This window comes from Haematobia irritans, chromosome 4 (assembly GCF_050003625.1).
Source record: "Haematobia irritans isolate KBUSLIRL chromosome 4, ASM5000362v1, whole genome shotgun sequence".
NCBI classification, from domain to species: domain Eukaryota; kingdom Metazoa; phylum Arthropoda; class Insecta; order Diptera; family Muscidae; genus Haematobia; species Haematobia irritans.
In genome coordinates this window covers 143357667-143376105 of record NC_134400.1, presented here as the reverse complement: position 1 = coordinate 143376105, position 18439 = coordinate 143357667, and the positions used below count along the sequence as shown (strand labels likewise).

The window sequence follows — 18439 nt, the reverse complement described above, 5'->3', positions numbered from 1 at the left end:
CCAAAGTAGGCATCAGTTTTGGCGATCACCTCTTCATTGCAGCCAAATTTTTTCCCTGCGAGCATCCTTTTGAGGTCTGAGAACAAGAAAAAGTCGCTGGGGGTCAGATCTGGAGAATACGGTGGGTGGGGAAGGAATTCGAAGCTCAATTCATGAATTTTTGCCATCGTTCTCAATGACTTGTGGCACGGTGCGTTGTCTTGGTGGAACAACACTTTTTTCTTCTTCGTATGGGGCCGTTTTGCCCCGATTTCGACCTTCAAACGCTCCAATAACGCCATATAATAGTCACTGTTGATGGTTTTTCCCTTCTCAAGATAATCGATAAAAATTATTCCATGCGCATCCCAAAAAACAGAGGCCATTACTTTGCCAGCGGACTTTTGAGTCTTTCCATGCTTCGGAGACGGTTCACCGGTCGTTGTCCACTCAGCCGACTGTCGATTGGACTCAGGAGTGTAGTGGTGGAGCCATGTTTCATCCATTATCACATATCGACGGAAAAACTCGAGTGTAATACGAGTTAACAGCTGCAAACACCGCTCAGAATCATCAACACGTTGTTGTTTTTGGTCAAATGTGAGCTAACGTGCACCCATATTCACAGAGCTTCCGCATATCCAAATATTGATGAATGATATGACCAACACGTTCCTTTGATGGCTTTAAGGCCTCTGATATCTCGATCAACGTCATTCAAAATCATTTTGTGGATTTTTTTGATGTTTTCGTCGGTAACCACCTCTTTCGGGCGTCCACTGCTTTCACCGTCCTCCGTGTTCATTTCACCACGCTTGAATTTTGCATACCAATCAATTATTGTTGATTTCCCTGGGGCAGAGTTCGGAAACTCATTATCAAGCCAAGTTTTTGCTTCCACCGTATTTTTTTCGTTCAGAAAACAGTATTTTATCAAAACACGAAATACCTTTTTTCCCAATTTTTCACAATAACAAAAGTTGCTTCACAAAAGACGCTCTATCTCACAAACTAATTGAATTACAGACGTCAAATTTTGACACGAATCATTTGAAGGTTGGTACTATATAAAAATAATATGCATTTAATACTAGCGACGCCATCTATGTGTCAGACCGGGGACGTATCAGCCAACCTGTTATGTTGTAAACAATTACGAGTGCCATTGCGGAAGTTGAGAAACTACGAGGACTTTTTAGGAAGTTTTCAATTAGGTTTATATATTTCAAATTCAACATGAGTTCAACAAATATATGCCCATGTTCCCAAATCCACTTCCAGGTGAATGTGAATCAATTCCACGATTTTCGTGTACTACAATCCACTTTCACCGGAATTTTCGTGAAATCAATTCACTTGCAAAAGTCTTGGTGAGTCTATTGATTCCACTTATTTTGATTTCCGCCTTAGTGAATTTATGGGTGATTTGTGCAACCCAGTTGGTTACAGAAAAGTTCAAAAAAGAGCGTGGAATTAAGAACACCAAATTTTCACGTTCGTGGATTTGACGTGAATAGTGGAAGTGGAATTGAAGTGGATATCGGAAATAAACAACTCAATGTGAAACAGAAACTAGGTACGATTTACAATCCCACAACTTTCCTCCAGATTAAAAAAATAAACGATTAAAGAAAAACGCAAATGCTGTTTTTTTTTTTTGGGCACGAAGTTTGACATATTGAGAGCCAAACAAAAACGATGTTGTTTACACTCCGGACAAATGAAAGCTATGGAATGGGGCTATGATAAGAATATAATTTCAGTATTGTCTGATGCGTATATCCCATCACTAATTCATGCACCCAATAAAAGAAACTAGAGCCTATGTTTTATATATTTTTTTTAATTTTATTAGTGTTTGTTAATAGTAATTACAATTTTTTTTTCTAAAACTAAAATAAAATAAGTAATGGAATTTAGCGTACAACATTAAACAATAAACATGTACCATGAAATTTCTATTATAAATTAAAGAAAACAAAAGTAGAGCTATGTATATAAAAGTAAAGAAATACAAAATATTATGTTTAATTTGTGTTTATAATAATACTTCACCTTTTGTTTCAATTCAAATGAAAACTACTTATTACTTGATGTAAATTTAAAAACACCTCTACGCTGACTTCGATTTTCACCCTAAAAACAAAAAAAAAAAAAACAAACGAAAAAACACATTAGAGTAAGTTGTTTGGTTTATTATATTATTCTACATATTATAAACATTTTTATAAGTTATTCAAAAGTTTGAAAAATGCCAGATATCAATCCACACAAAATAAGATTAAGGGATTGTAGTTATATGAGAAGATGGTGGTGAACAATGGTTCAATTTGAGAAGAATAATTATCGTATATAATAATACTCTTAAGTAAAATTAGCACATAAAATCCAAAATGAATCATCTCCCCCGCCAGATCTATACAAAAAAACATTCCATAGAAATAAAACTTTTTCTATAGAAATAAAATTTTGACAAAATTTTCTATAGAAATAAAATTTTGACAAAATTATCTATCTATAGAAATAAAATTTGGACAAAACTTTCTATAGAAATAAAATTTTGACAAAATTTTCTATTGAAATAAAATTTTGACAAAATTTTCTATAAAAATAAAATTTTTACAAAATTTTCTATAAAAATAAAATTTTGAAAAAAATTTTCTATAGAAATAAAATTTTGACAAAATTTTCTATAGAAATAAAATTTTGACAAAATTTTCTTTAGAAATAAAATGTTGACAAAATTTTCTTTAGAAATAAAATGTTGACAAAATTTTCTATAGAAAAAAAAAATTTACAAAATTATCTATAGAAATAAAATTTTGACAAAATTTTCTATAGAAATAAAATTTTGACAAAATTTTCTATAGAAATAAAATTTTGACAAAATTTTCTATAGAAATAAAATTTTGACAAATTTTTCTATAGAAGTAAAAATTTGACAAATTTTTCTATATTAATAAAATTTTGAGAAAATTTTCTATCGAAATGAAATTGATTTTTTGTTTATTCGTTTTTGGTAAAATTTTCTCAAAATTTTGGTTGATTATTTTTGGCAACTGTGATTAGCCGTCGATGAATCATATGTATAGGCAGGCTTGTATGGATTGGTATCTGGCATTTCTTTTCAATACCTTATTAATATTTCCTCAATCCTTATGTCCAATTAGCTCATATAAAAATTTTAATAATATGTAGGTTATTATTATTAAATATATATACACAGAAAAAATTGTTGAGCCTATTATTTTTTAATTAAAATTGATCGAACGCGTAATCAATTAAAATTGATTTATTTTTTTTTTTTAATTGAATCAATTAACTTTTTAATTGAAAATTCTCAAATTCAGTGAAATTTTTATTTGAATAAATATTTGTTTCATTTTTGTACTGTGTATGAAGATAAACTAAACCATTTTGGCGTTACAATTTCGATTTCCAAATTAATTCAAATTAATTTAACTAAGCTATAAAATCTAGAAATATCTCATTCGTAACAATATTAATAACACTCACCGCTAAACGATTTCCAAATAACATGACTGCTTTGTCCTCTTCAGGTGGCGAAGAAAACTCACTTTGATTTGTATTGGGCGGTTTGCGATGTATCTGTAGCTTTTGTCTAATAGCCTGTGAAACTATAACTTTTCGACTAACCGATTTCATAGCCATCAACAGATCTAACCAGGTCCAGGTCACATTGTGATACTCAAGTGTTGGTATAACCAAGGAGAAATCTGTAATATCTTCCAGATTTTTCTCTTTATTACCCTTATAGCTTACGCGCACAGGAACTTCTGGAATCTTTATGTATATGAAGAGTTTATTTTTTTCTGCTCTCTCTTTCATCTTTTCTACATCATCTTTCTCGATTTTTACATAAAATTCGGAATCTTTCGAGGATTTCTTAGATTTTGAAGGTTTTTTTGTTGATTTCGCCTGTACATTCGATGAGGATGATGAACCGGACGAATTCTCTTCTAGATCATCAACAGCTTCAGTTTCCGAAGCATCTCTATCGGGAAAACAAAACTTCAACATTGTAGAATAGAACTTTTTGGTAATCGCTATAGTTATGGGAGCAACATTAATTTCGAAATGTTCCTTGACAGATATACCACCCACTGGAGGCTTTTCACGGCAAAACACTCGCAATACCCTTTTATGTGTGTCCACTGGCATATCTTTTTGTATTTCGGTGGGAACCAAAACCTCCCTGTATATCTCGCGAGGTATTAGATTATTCATACGTATATTGCCTAATTCCAACAGATGTTCTACAGAATCATCGCTTTTGGATTTTTTGGTGTAGAGAAAACCACTTAAAACTAAATCTGCAATACCGATTTGTCCATCGGTCTCCGTTAATCGCCATTGGGCTCTCTTAAAGCAAATTTCATTAGCTCGAACAATATTCACAGTTTTATCTGATCGAACATTTGAGATTTTACTTAGCTGCGAAAGCTGTGTCTCCTTATAGCACAATAGCATACTGTCCAATTCTTCACTTAGAGTATTCAATTCCTCTTTGCTATCTCGTATAAGTCTTTGAACGCGATCATATTCCATTTTCCATTCCATCGTATCGCTTTCATCCGCTCTTTGACTAATAAAGTGGATATCTTTTTCCAGCGATCGGATTTTCATTAGCAGACTACGTATGAGAGTTTGTTTCTGCTGTATGGGTCGTTTTTGATCCTCGGTGGAATGTAACTGTAACTGAAAACGCATACGTGCCAATTTTTCCAAAGCTTGCTTTCTCTGAGGCTCTACATATAGCAAAAGATTGTTGACTATATCTAATATCATGGCATACTGCAGCGAATTGGTACAAACATCTAAATCATGATGCATAAGGGTAAAGGCATCCATTGGGTCATCTTGCCTTTCCCACGGAGAGAGCGTTTCTTCGGACGGCGGTGGTGGCATATCGGTTATAGTGTTGGGATCCACCGTATCACCATAGCTAACATAGAAAAACTCACATTTACAACGGGATACGATACGTTGCAATTGTATTGGCTGATTTTCTCCGGGATTTTCACTCAACGAGGCCCCCACAGTTTCACTAACCACTCCACCAACACTACGACCACTACCGACTAAATGTGGAATATCTGGCAAATCGTTAATGACAGCATCATCCTTATCCTGAATGTTATCTACTGTCAGCCACATAATCTCCCTCTCTAAAAGCGAGTCATGTTCACCAGCACTCACTGTGGCGTAGTACTGCATGCACTCCAACAAACCTTTCCATGTGGTTTTCGAAACTAACGAGCGATCACGCCAGACGGGACGATGTACTCGTTGCAATATTTCTGCTTTAGAAGCACTTATTATCACATAGCCTGATGTTTCTGAACCTTTGAGAAGAACTTGTGAATTTACCAAGGAAATTGACCAATTCTCGTGTATAACATCGTGAGCCGAACACGCTTGTAAACCTTGTAATTGCAATTCTCGTGATTGGGTACTCTGATCGTCACTGTACACATTAAACTTATGATCAGCTTCGGCGATTAGTTGCTGCAACATTGCCGTTGCATGACTTGCCGGTTGTGCCTTTTTTAGGGTAGCGTTCGTCGCAGCAACTGCAAAAATATTAAACAATTATTTTTAAATTAATTACCACATCGGTATAGATTTAAACAAGTTAATATAAACAAATGAAAGTTCGACGGGGCCGCAACCACGACCATGGTTCTAACATAAGAAATTTCCCTGAAGACACCTACTCCTAACGAATTACGTGAGCATCTGGAAATATGTCACGATTTTTGGTTCGCAGGACTCGCGAAGAGATTCATCTTGAATTTCTGTGTTCAGGGGTGAGAGATAACTGATCATGTACCTGCAGATGATGAGATAGAACCGATCAAGTCTTTCTAGCCAGCCGTCACACGTCGTCGCTGACAGGTGGAGGTCACAGCGCCTTACTCCCTCATGACTGTCAACGCCGATCAGGTGATTATTGTAAGTCCCTTCTGAAATCGAACCGGATGACATTGGCTTTTTCCGAGAGTGACCTTCAGGAAGTGGCATAGTTCGGGGGTTTACCGAGAGTATTTTGCACTCATACTGCAGATGCTGCCGGAGTCTTGTAATGATATCCAAAGGCAATCGAAAGCGCAGTATTCTGGACCTTCCGCCGCATAATAGATAAGGGGACGACCAATCAACTAGTATGTGTTTTAGATCGTTTCCTTATCACTCCCCAAGTGTTACCAGCCAATGCCTTCAGGATCTTGTTTTTACCCCAAAGTAATTTGCAACAATTTCCGCTCTTTGGGGTTCATGCTGGTTAGTATTCTCTGGCCTTTAATGTGGCCTAAGTATTCTCTGATTCACCTCTTTAGTCAACGACATGAAAATGATTGATGTCGATTCTGGGACAGATTCATGCCAACATAGGAGTCCCAAATTTAGAGGTAGTCAATCACTCACTCAAGCTCTTTGGTATCGCTACTTAACATAATTATGGAACAGTTGTCCCCATAAGTTAGTAAGGATCCCGTGTCAAATAAACGTAAAAAAAGGGGCAGTACATCATCTTGAGGTGCGCCCTATTTATTCCTCTTAGGCGAAGATGTCCTTCCTTTTACAATCCGCATAGGATTAAAATTATTAGGGAGGGAGGTTTCCGTAACATCTCCTAAGAGGGCGGAATAGTTACAATATTAAAGGCGTTAGACAAATCCAATGCTACGAAAATCGAACGTTTAAGCGGCCTTTTACCATTCAATTCCTCTGCAATTAGTCTTATGTCATTCCGAAACGAACTAGTTGCAATGAACGGTTCACCAAATGGAAGAGCGGTACTAGGGGAGCCCGTGCCACATTAACGTTAAAAAGGGGGCAGTACAGCATCTTACGTTGCGCCCTGTTTATTCCTCCCTCTAAATTCCACATACGATTGTCTACCAGCCATAAAGTTAGCCACCCTAAGAGGGCGGAATATTTACAATATTAAAGGCGTTAGACAAGTTCAATGCTACGAGAATCGATCGTTTAAGCGGCCTTTTACCATTCAATCCCTCTGCAATTAGTCTTATGTCATTCCGAAACGAACTAGTTCCAATGAACGGTTCACCAAATGGAACGAGTGGTACTTGGGGAGTCCGAGCTACATTAATATTAAAAAAGGGGGCAGTACACAATCTAGAGGTGCGCCTTGTTTATTCCTCTTGGGCGAAGATGTCCTCCCTCTAAATTCTACATAGGATTGCTTGCCAGACATAGCTAACTAAACATTTCTTAAAATTAGTGGGGAAGGAGGTTTCCGTAACATCTCCTAAGAGGGCGGAATATTTACAATATTAAAGGCGTTAGAAAATCTAAAGATACGAGAATAGAACGTTTATGCGGCCTTTTACTATTTAATCCCTCTGCAATTAAAAAAAAAGACTGAAAGACTGGCCCAAAAAAAGACTGAAGGATTAAAAATGGCTATATCTTTTTTGTTTTTAATAATTTTTTGTCTTTTGCAGGGTATTTACTGGTTTTTGGAGATAAATCATGGCTACATGTGGTGTGCAGTAGCGCGTCAAAATCATTCAATTTTTTTATTCTTCTGGAAGGTCAATTATTACAACTCAACGAAATTATCGTCGTAATTTTAAAGTCCGAACAGCACTCAGTCACAACATGATTAGGAACTTAGTCTCCCGTTTTGAGGAACATGGAAGAGTGTCAGATCTTCCAGGAAGAGGAAGAGGTCGATCTGTGTGTAATGAAGCAGTTGTGGAGGCTGTACGGCAGAGTGTAAACGAAGATCCATCTGTCTCTACTCGTCGTCGTTGTACTCAATTGGAAATCTCCAGAACATCCTTGCAAAGAAAGCGGGATCTTAAAATGTTTCCGTATAAAATTCAAATGGCACAGCAACTGCTCCCCCAAGACCATCAGGCACGCCTGCAATATGCTATTCGTTTTAGTCAAATAGCCAGAGAAAATGATAAATCTTATAATGAGCGATGAAGCTCATTTCCACGTAAATGGCTATGTAAACAAACAAAATTGTAGATTTTGGGGCACTCACAATCCTAGGGCATTACATCAGCGTGAATTACACCCCGCCAGATGTACTGTTTGGTGCGGTGTTATGGCTGATAAAAATTATCGGTCCATATTTTTTCGAAGATGTGGAGGGTCACCCAGAAACGGTTAACGGGGCTCTGTATAGGACTATGATAGACAATTTTTTGCGTCCATATGTTGAGAATAATCAAAACATATGGTTCCAGCAAGATGGAGCAAGTGTGCATACAGCAAGAGCGACAGTGGAACTTCTTGATAACATTTTTGGTGAACGAATAATTTCCAGAAATTGTGATTTTGCTTGGCCTCCACGTTCACCAGATTTGACCGCTCCAGACTTTTTTGTGGGGCTATTTGAAAGGAGTTTTGTATATCAATAAACCCCAAACAATTCAAGAGCTTCACCCACGAGCCACTCACCCTCACAAAAATGCATTTCTGTGTGGCCGAGTAGAATTTTTGTGTGGGTGAGTTGCTCATATTTGCATGATTTGACATCGGATTTGTTCATTAAATTGCTTATAACTTTGCCATTTTTCGGTCGTTTTTCTAGTTAGTCTTCTTACATACGTTAGAGTATCATCTATGCGACCATGAGGAGAAACAAAATTTTTTTACAATGGTTTGTACTTTTCTGACGGAAAAGGGTCACTATAAAACACGATTTTTTTTTGAAAATTTGCCCTTTCTGCATCGATATTTTTTGAACCACTTAACTTATCACAGATTATACACGATTATTCGTCATTTCAATACCTTTCAACAACGACATAAGACTAAATTTCAACAACGACATAATCGGACATTTTTAACTCGAGATATAATTTGTTTAGTAAAAAAGAGCGAAAAACTAAAAATAACGGAATATCTCAAAAACTGTTCCATAAAATAATTTAATTTTTTTTTTTCGAATTCAGCATATCAAAATTCATAAGAAAAGTCACATCTCATCAAATATACATGAAAAAAATTATTTTGTAAACTAGTGTAATTGGTTGTTGTTGTTGTTGTAACAGTTTACTGTGATCTCATCCATTTCATGTTATACGCTTGGTACATCAGCTTGTTGGCAGATCAAGGAACTCTGCGACTAAGATGGGGTGTGTCCAGAGTGATCTGGTGGTAAGTCGGGTTGGTTTGGCTGGGCAAGAGAAAAGATGACGCGTGTCGTGTGGCCCTTGGTTGCAAATTGGACAAACGTCAGCTACGCTGCTATCAATCACCGATAAGTAGGAATTGAGGCGGCTGCACTTGCCTGATCTTAATTGGGCCAAAACTACCCTAGTCTGCCGTGGGAGGTCTCTTTCCTCCGGTGCTATGGGCGGTGGTCGGACTCCAAGAACAGGATTAACCTTGCAGCTTCTCACCGCTTCAGCTACAGTATCCTGAATCCTGTTCAAACCTGCCTGGTACGCTGCTTGATCTAGAGGCTCTCTTTTATAGCGCTGGATCTCGCGCTCTAGATTATGTATATCAACCCTTACGTTCCTGGGTGGTGGTTGTGTATCCATAAGATGGTGGTTTGGATGATTACTGCGATAACAACCCAGGAGATACTGCTTTGACAACATGTAGTTGTGTCTTCGCACAGGGATGATCTTTGTCTCCACATAAAGGTGATCCAGGGGTGTGCTGCGGAGACACCCAGTCGCAGTTCTAAGAGCAGCGTTCTGGCAGGTTTGTATGTTATTCCACTGCGTATCACTGGTCTGCGGTGTCCACACTGGCGCTGCATAGTTTACCACTGACCGGCCAATTGCCTTATAAGTAGTTAGCAAGGTTTCTTTGTCCGCACCCCAAGTACTGCCGGCAAGTGACTTGAGGGCCTTGTTTCTACCACGGAGCTTATTACAAATTGCAGTGGCATGGGCAGATGACCTAAAAAGGCTGTCGAATGTGACCCCAAGAATCTTGGGGTAATTTGTGGTCGGAATTATTACTCCATCGACTCTGATATTCAACTGCCTGCGCACTTCTGCCGTCCATGTAGTAAATAGTGTGGCTGAGGATTTGGTGGGGGATATCCTCAAGTTTCTCGCAGTGAAATAACTGGTAAGATTAGCTATGTAGACGTTCAACCGATCGCAAATGTCATCAACATTGGGCCCAGATGCCAAGATTGTACAGTCATCCGCATATGATACAATCTCGACGCCGTCAGGAGGGGGTGGAATCGAGGACATGTAGAGGTTAAACAGTGCCGGAGATATCACCCCACCTTGGGGAACTCCCTGTTTAACTGTACGCGGTCTTGACTTTCTGTCCCTGAATTCCACGTACGACTGGCGTCCACACATATAATTCAGCACCCAACGCTTCGCTCCTGCCGGTAGGGACGTATTCTCGATGTCCTCAAATAATGTGGCATGGTTGACCGTATCGAATGCTTTCGATAGGTCAAGCGCCACGAGGACCGTCCTATGACACGGCCTGGGCTGGTTAAGTCCCTTATTAATATGTGTCGAAATGGCATGTAAGGCAGTTGTCGTACGTACCTTACGGAATCCATGTTGATGGTGGGCAGCTGGAAAATTCTCCACAAGGCTGGGGAGGAGTAATGCCTCAAGTGTCTTGGCTACTGGCGAAAGAAGGGATATCGGTCTGTACGATTCACCTTTGCTCGAATCTTTGCCCGGTTTCAGTAGTGGAATCACCCTTCCCATTTTCCAGACATCGGGTATAATGTGTGATTCCAAAGACAAATTGAGGAGTCTGGTCAGGTACTCAACATCGATCGTTCGTTGCAAGCAGACGCGAAATTAAAGCTCTTGAATAAATTGGATATTTTTTTCATAAACACAACATCTAAAACATTAACAATTTTTAAATCATTTGAGTGAGATTTGATTTCACTTAAATGGTATTAAATTCATGAGATAACATGGATTTAAATTGTGGAAAATGTAAAACCACTTGCCGAGACACGGAAGTAAGGTGCAGCAGTTTTTGCGAAAAATTTTTCATATGAAATGTGTTGGCTTATCAAAGTATGAGTGCGATGCAATTTTTAAACACCAGAATATTAAATTTTTTTGTGATTCTTGTATTAACTTTATGCTGGTCACAAATGAAAATTATAAACATTTATTGTCAATTGTTATTGAAAATGAAGCAAAAATAACTAGCGAAATTAACAAAAACAACCAGTATGTGGAGAAACGAGTTGAAGAGGCAAAGATAGAAATTATGAGCGAGCTGAAAAATAACAAAGCTAATCCAGGAGTACAAACATATGCAGACAAGCTTAAATCTACCAACAATGTACCCGTTATTTTGAAACCAAAAAATAAGCAGAACAGTGAGTCAATGTACAAGTAAATGGAATAACGAAGAGAAATGATGGTATGATAGCTATAAGATGCGAGAACGAGAGTGCACGGAACGTTTTAAGAGAACAAATTAAAGAGAAAATGGGAGAAAATTACGAGGTACAATCACCATCAATGAGAAAACCGAAACTGTTAATTGCAGGTTTAAGCGAGGAGTTGGATAAAGGTTCAGTCGTTGCAGCTATAAGAAAACAAAACAATATACAATGCAATTATTTGGAATGTGTCAAGGTATACAGGTCATATAAAAATCGAAACACATTTAACGCCATAATTGAGACTGATGGAGAGGGATTTAAGGAAATTATTGATAAACAGAAAATTAATATAGAGTGGGATAGATGTCCTGTATATGAAAGTTTGAAAGTTTTAAGATGCTTCAAATGTTGGGGATTCGCTCACACATCGAAACATTGCAGAAGTGAAAATCAAGTATGTGCTAAATGCAGTGAAGTTGGCCACTCGTACAGAGAGTGTAATAATAACATATCCAAATGCATAAATTGTTTAAAAGCAAAAGAGAGGTTACATTTATCGGATATAGACATCAATCATGATTGCCGAAATACTGGGTGCCGTGTTCTGAAACGTAGAGAAAGAATAGAAGCAGAAAGGGTGCAATACTAGCAACCAAAGAATATATGTGGATTGTACTTAAATATTGGTGGATTATGTGCTAACTTTGATGATCTGAAAGTAATACTTGGTGAAAACGAGTTTGACTTTATTTGCTTGAGTGAAACACACCTAACTGCAGACTTGGAAGATAGAGAATTCTCTATTCAAAACTACAATATTTTGAGATGTGATGGTGATTCTAGGCATACGGGTGGTGTGGCTCTTTACATAAAAGATTCATGGCAATCAAGAGTTATTGAATGTATAGCAATTGATAAGACGATTTGGTGGCTTAAAGTGGAAATCTGGAAAAGTTATATAAAATTTTTTATTGCTGGTGTTTACAGATCGCCAAATAGACAAAACAGCTCAGAAGAAATATTCTGTAACTTTTTTGAAAACCAAATGGACAAAATTAGTGGAAATGACATTGGTATTATTGTTGGCGATTTCAACATAAATTGGAATGAAATTTCTACAAAGCGACAAAAAATTGAGGAAATAATAAATGATAATTTTTTTAACCAAATTGTAAACCAACCTACCAGAGTTACTAGTACGACTTCAACCTTAATTGATTATGTAGTAACCAATATTGACCTATGTACTGCAAAAACCTGTACAAACCTCAAAATTAGCGACCACGAATCAATTGAAGTTAAGTTTCCATCAAAAAGAGAGACAGTTACCACAACTAAGAATATCCAAATATTGCGTTACAACGACGACCTTTTCCGAAGAACCATAGTTAATGATGACATTTATTACTATCATCCTTTAAATTCCGTTGATGACTACGCCGAAAGTCTGTTTGAAAGTATTAATAGGGCTTTGCATCCAATGATATGCACGAAGGAAACAAAATCAAAAAAATTACCAAACTATTGGTTTAATAGCAATTTAAAGAGAATGCAAGTTCACAAACAACAATTACATCAAAGAGCTGTTTGGATAAACGATAATACTAGTTGGGAAAATTATAGGCATTTCAGAAATCAATACAAATCACAACTTCGTAGTGCTAAGGAAACTTTTATCAGTAATAAAATTGATAACTGTACAGATCAATGGTCAATGTGGAAAACTATAAAAAAATTTGTACTTAAGAAAGATGATACCCATATTAAGAAAATAAAAGTAAATGGATCCCTCATATCTGATGAGAAACGCATAGCTGAAGAAATGAACAAATTTTTTATAGAGAGTGTAGAAGAAATAGTCAGCAGTATACCTCCGATCAATTATGAAAATAATATTTCACACATTCCAAAGGAGAACTTCAAATTCAAATTTATAAATACCAATGATTTGAAATCTTTATTAAAGGGAATGAATACAAAAAAAGATCAACATTTTCTGTCAGTAAAAATTTTATTAAATAACTTTGACTTGCTTGGTGAAGCAATAAAACGTTTAATAAATGAATCTATGCTATGGGGAATTTTCCCTAAATGTCTAAAAGAGTCATATGTAATACCCATACCGAAAATCAAAAATACGGATAACCCCAATGAAATAAGACCAGTAAATATGCTTCCGATTCTTAGTAAAATATTGGAAAAAGTAATATACACGCAACTGAATAGCTATTTTGAATCAAATAATGTATTTATCGAAACGCAATCAGGATTCAGACATAATCACAACTGTGAGTCCCTTTTGAATCTCGTTATTACTCAATGGAAATCTGAAGTCACGAATAAAAATTGCATCGTAGCAGTTTTCTTGGACTTAAAACGTGCATTTGAAACCGTCGATAGAGATTTATTGGTACAGAAAATTGAAAAATATGGAGTAAAAGGAGTTGAAAGTAAATGGTTTAAAAGTTACCTGGAGGAGAGAACACAAAGAACAAAATGTGGCCTTTATGTTTCATCAGGGAGTACTGTAGGAATCGGTGTACCGCAGGGAGCAATATTAGGAACACTGCTATTTTTTTTTAATATATATTAACGATCTAAAAAACATATTAAGAAATACTAAATTATGCTTGTTTGCAGATGATGCTTTGTTGTACATAAGTGGAAAAGTGAATAAGTGAATTACACCCCGCCAGATGTACTGTTTGGTGCGGTGTTATGGCTGATAAAAATTATCGGTCCATATTTTTTCGAAGATGTGGAGGGTCACCCAGAAACGGTTAACGGGGCTCTGTATAGGACTATGATAGACAATTTTTTGCGTCCATATGTTGAGAATAATCAAAACATATGGTTCCAGCAAGATGGAGCAAGTGTGCATACAGCAAGAGCGACAGTGGAACTTCTTGATAACATTTTTGGTGAACGAATAATTTCCAGAAATTGTGATTTTGCTTGGCCTCCACGTTCACCAGATTTGACCGCTCCAGACTTTTTTGTGGGGCTATTTGAAAGGAGTTTTGTATATCAATAAACCCCAAACAATTCAAGAGCTTCACCCACGAGCCACTCACCCTCACAAAAATGCATTTCTGTGTGGCCGAGTAGAATTTTTGTGTGGGTGAGTTGCTCATATTTGCATGATTTGACATCGGATTTGTTCATTAAATTGCTTATAACTTTGCCATTTTTCGGTCGTTTTTCTAGTTAGTCTTCTTACATACGTTAGAGTATCATCTATGCGACCATGAGGAGAAACAAAATTTTTTTACAATGGTTTGTACTTTTCTGACGGAAAAGGGTCACTATAAAACACGATTTTTTTTTGAAAATTTGCCCTTTCTGCATCGATATTTTTTGAACCACTTAACTTATCACAGATTATACACGATTATTCGTCATTTCAATACCTTTCAACAACGACATAAGACTAAATTTCAACAACGACATAATCGGACATTTTTAACTCGAGATATAATTTGTTTAGTAAAAAAGAGCGAAAAACTAAAAATAACGGAATATCTCAAAAACTGTTCCATAAAATAATTTAATTTTTTTTTTTTCGAATTCAGCATATCAAAATTCATAAGAAAAGTCACATCTCATCAAATATACATGAAAAAAATTATTTTGTAAACTAGTGTAATTGGTTGTTGTTGTTGTTGTAACAGTTTACTGTGATCTCATCCATTTCATGTTATACGCTTGGTACATCAGCTTGTTGGCAGATCAAGGAACTCTGCGACTAAGATGGGGTGTGTCCAGAGTGATCTGGTGGTAAGTCGGGTTGGTTTGGCTGGGCAAGAGAAAAGATGACGCGTGTCGTGTGGCCCTTGGTTGCAAATTGGACAAACGTCAGCTACGCTGCTATCAATCACCGATAAGTAGGAATTGAGGCGGCTGCACTTGCCTGATCTTAATTGGGCCAAAACTACCCTAGTCTGCCGTGGGAGGTCTCTTTCCTCCGGTGCTATGGGCGGTGGTCGGACTCCAAGAACAGGATTAACCTTGCAGCTTCTCACCGCTTCAGCTACAGTATCCTGAATCCTGTTCAAACCTGCCTGGTACGCTGCTTGATCTAGAGGCTCTCTTTTATAGCGCTGGATCTCGCGCTCTAGATTATGTATATCAACCCTTACGTTCCTGGGTGGTGGTTGTGTATCCATAAGATGGTGGTTTGGATGATTACTGCGATAACAACCCAGGAGATACTGCTTTGACAACATGTAGTTGTGTCTTCGCACAGGGATGATCTTTGTCTCCACATAAAGGTGATCCAGGGGTGTGCTGCGGAGACACCCAGTCGCAGTTCTAAGAGCAGCGTTCTGGCAGGTTTGTATGTTATTCCACTGCGTATCACTGGTCTGCGGTGTCCACACTGGCGCTGCATAGTTTACCACTGACCGGCCAATTGCCTTATAAGTAGTTAGCAAGGTTTCTTTGTCCGCACCCCAAGTACTGCCGGCAAGTGACTTGAGGGCCTTGTTTCTACCACGGAGCTTATTACAAATTGCAGTGGCATGGGCAGATGACCTAAAAAGGCTGTCGAATGTGACCCCAAGAATCTTGGGGTAATTTGTGGTCGGAATTATTACTCCATCGACTCTGATATTCAACTGCCTGCGCACTTCTGCCGTCCATGTAGTAAATAGTGTGGCTGAGGATTTGGTGGGGGATATCCTCAAGTTTCTCGCAGTGAAATAACTGGTAAGATTAGCTATGTAGACGTTCAACCGATCGCAAATGTCATCAACATTGGGCCCAGATGCCAAGATTGTACAGTCATCCGCATATGATACAATCTCGACGCCGTCAGGAGGGGGTGGAATCGAGGACATGTAGAGGTTAAACAGTGCCGGAGATATCACCCCACCTTGGGGAACTCCCTGTTTAACTGTACGCGGTCTTGACTTTCTGTCCCTGAATTCCACGTACGACTGGCGTCCACACATATAATTCAGCACCCAACGCTTCGCTCCTGCCGGTAGGGACGTATTCTCGATGTCCTCAAATAATGTGGCATGGTTGACCGTATCGAATGCTTTCGATAGGTCAAGCGCCACGAGGACCGTCCTATGACACGGCCTGGGCTGGTTAAGTCCCTTATTAATATGTGTCGAAATGGCATGTAAGGCAGTTGTCGTACGTACCTTACGGAATCCATGTTGATGGTGGGCAGCTGGAAAATTCTCCACAAGGCTGGGGAGGAGTAATGCCTCAAGTGTCTTGGCTACTGGCGAAAGAAGGGATATCGGTCTGTACGATTCACCTTTGCTCGAATCTTTGCCCGGTTTCAGTAGTGGAATCACCCTTCCCATTTTCCAGACATCGGGTATAATGTGTGATTCCAAAGACAAATTGAGGAGTCTGGTCAGGTACTCAACATCGATCGTTCGTTGCAAGCAGACGCGAAATTAAAGCTCTTGAATAAATTGGATATTTTTTTCATAAACACAACATCTAAAACATTAACAATTTTTAAATCATTTGAGTGAGATTTGATTTCACTTAAATGGTATTAAATTCATGAGATAACATGGATTTAAATTGTGGAAAATGTAAAACCACTTGCCGAGACACGGAAGTAAGGTGCAGCAGTTTTTGCGAAAAATTTTTCATATGAAATGTGTTGGCTTATCAAAGTATGAGTGCGATGCAATTTTTAAACACCAGAATATTAAATTTTTTTGTGATTCTTGTATTAACTTTATGCTGGTCACAAATGAAAATTATAAACATTTATTGTCAATTGTTATTGAAAATGAAGCAAAAATAACTAGCGAAATTAACAAAAACAACCAGTATGTGGAGAAACGAGTTGAAGAGGCAAAGATAGAAATTATGAGCGAGCTGAAAAATAACAAAGCTAATCCAGGAGTACAAACATATGCAGACAAGCTTAAATCTACCAACAATGTACCCGTTATTTTGAAACCAAAAAATAAGCAGAACAGTGAGTCAATGTACAAGTAAATGGAATAACGAAGAGAAATGATGGTATGATAGCTATAAGATGCGAGAACGAGAGTGCACGGAACGTTTTAAGAGAACAAATTAAAGAGAAAATGGGAGAAAATTACGAGGTACAATCACCATCAATGAGAAAACCGAAACTGTTAATTGCAGGTTTAAGCGAGGAGTTGGATAAAGGTTCAGTCGTTGCAGCTATAAGAAAACAAAACAATATACAATGCAATTATTTGGAATGTGTCAAGGTATACAGGTCATATAAAAATCGAAACACATTTAACGCCATAATTGAGACTGATGGAGAGGGATTTAAGGAAATTATTGATAAACAGAAAATTAATATAGAGTGGGATAGATGTCCTGTATATGAAAGTTTGAAAGTTTTAAGATGCTTCAAATGTTGGGGATTCGCTCACACATCGAAACATTGCAGAAGTGAAAATCAAGTATGTGCTAAATGCAGTGAAGTTGGCCACTCGTACAGAGAGTGTAATAATAACATATCCAAATGCATAAATTGTTTAAAAGCAAAAGAGAGGTTACATTTATCGGATATAGACATCAATCATGATTGCCGAAATACTGGGTGCCGTGTTCTGAAACGTAGAGAAAGAATAGAAGCAGAAAGGGTGCAATACTAGCAACCAAAGAATATATGTGGATTGTACTTAAATATTGGTGGATTATGTGCTAACTTTGATGATCTGAAAGTAATACTTGGTGAAAACGAGTTTGACTTTATTTGCTTGAGTGAAACACACCTAACTGCAGACTTGGAAGATAGAGAATTCTCTATTCAAAACTACAATATTTTGAGATGTGATGGTGATTCTAGGCATACGGGTGGTGTGGCTCTTTACATAAAAGATTCATGGCAATCAAGAGTTATTGAATGTATAGCAATTGATAAGACGATTTGGTGGCTTAAAGTGGAAATCTGGAAAAGTTATATAAAATTTTTTATTGCTGGTGTTTACAGATCGCCAAATAGACAAAACAGCTCAGAAGAAATATTCTGTAACTTTTTTGAAAACCAAATGGACAAAATTAGTGGAAATGACATTGGTATTATTGTTGGCGATTTCAACATAAATTGGAATGAAATTTCTACAAAGCGACAAAAAATTGAGGAAATAATAAATG

General features: G+C 37.4%; 1 protein-coding gene across 1 annotated transcript in view; it reads right to left on the bottom strand.

Annotated features, from left to right (window-relative positions):
• Window positions 1-1804: 1804 nt before the first annotated feature.
• The window catches only part of hob (bridge-like lipid transfer protein family member hobbit), a 32040-nt gene continuing 15405 nt past the window's right edge, over window positions 1805-18439 (bottom strand). The window contains exons 10-11 of the mRNA XM_075308327.1: window positions 3496-5573; window positions 1805-2115 (exon numbers count right to left, since the gene is read on the bottom strand). Coding sequence (XP_075164442.1) covers window positions 2059-2115; window positions 3496-5573 — 2135 coding nt within the window. The 3' untranslated portion in view covers window positions 1805-2058. The remainder of the gene's footprint in view (window positions 2116-3495; window positions 5574-18439) is intronic.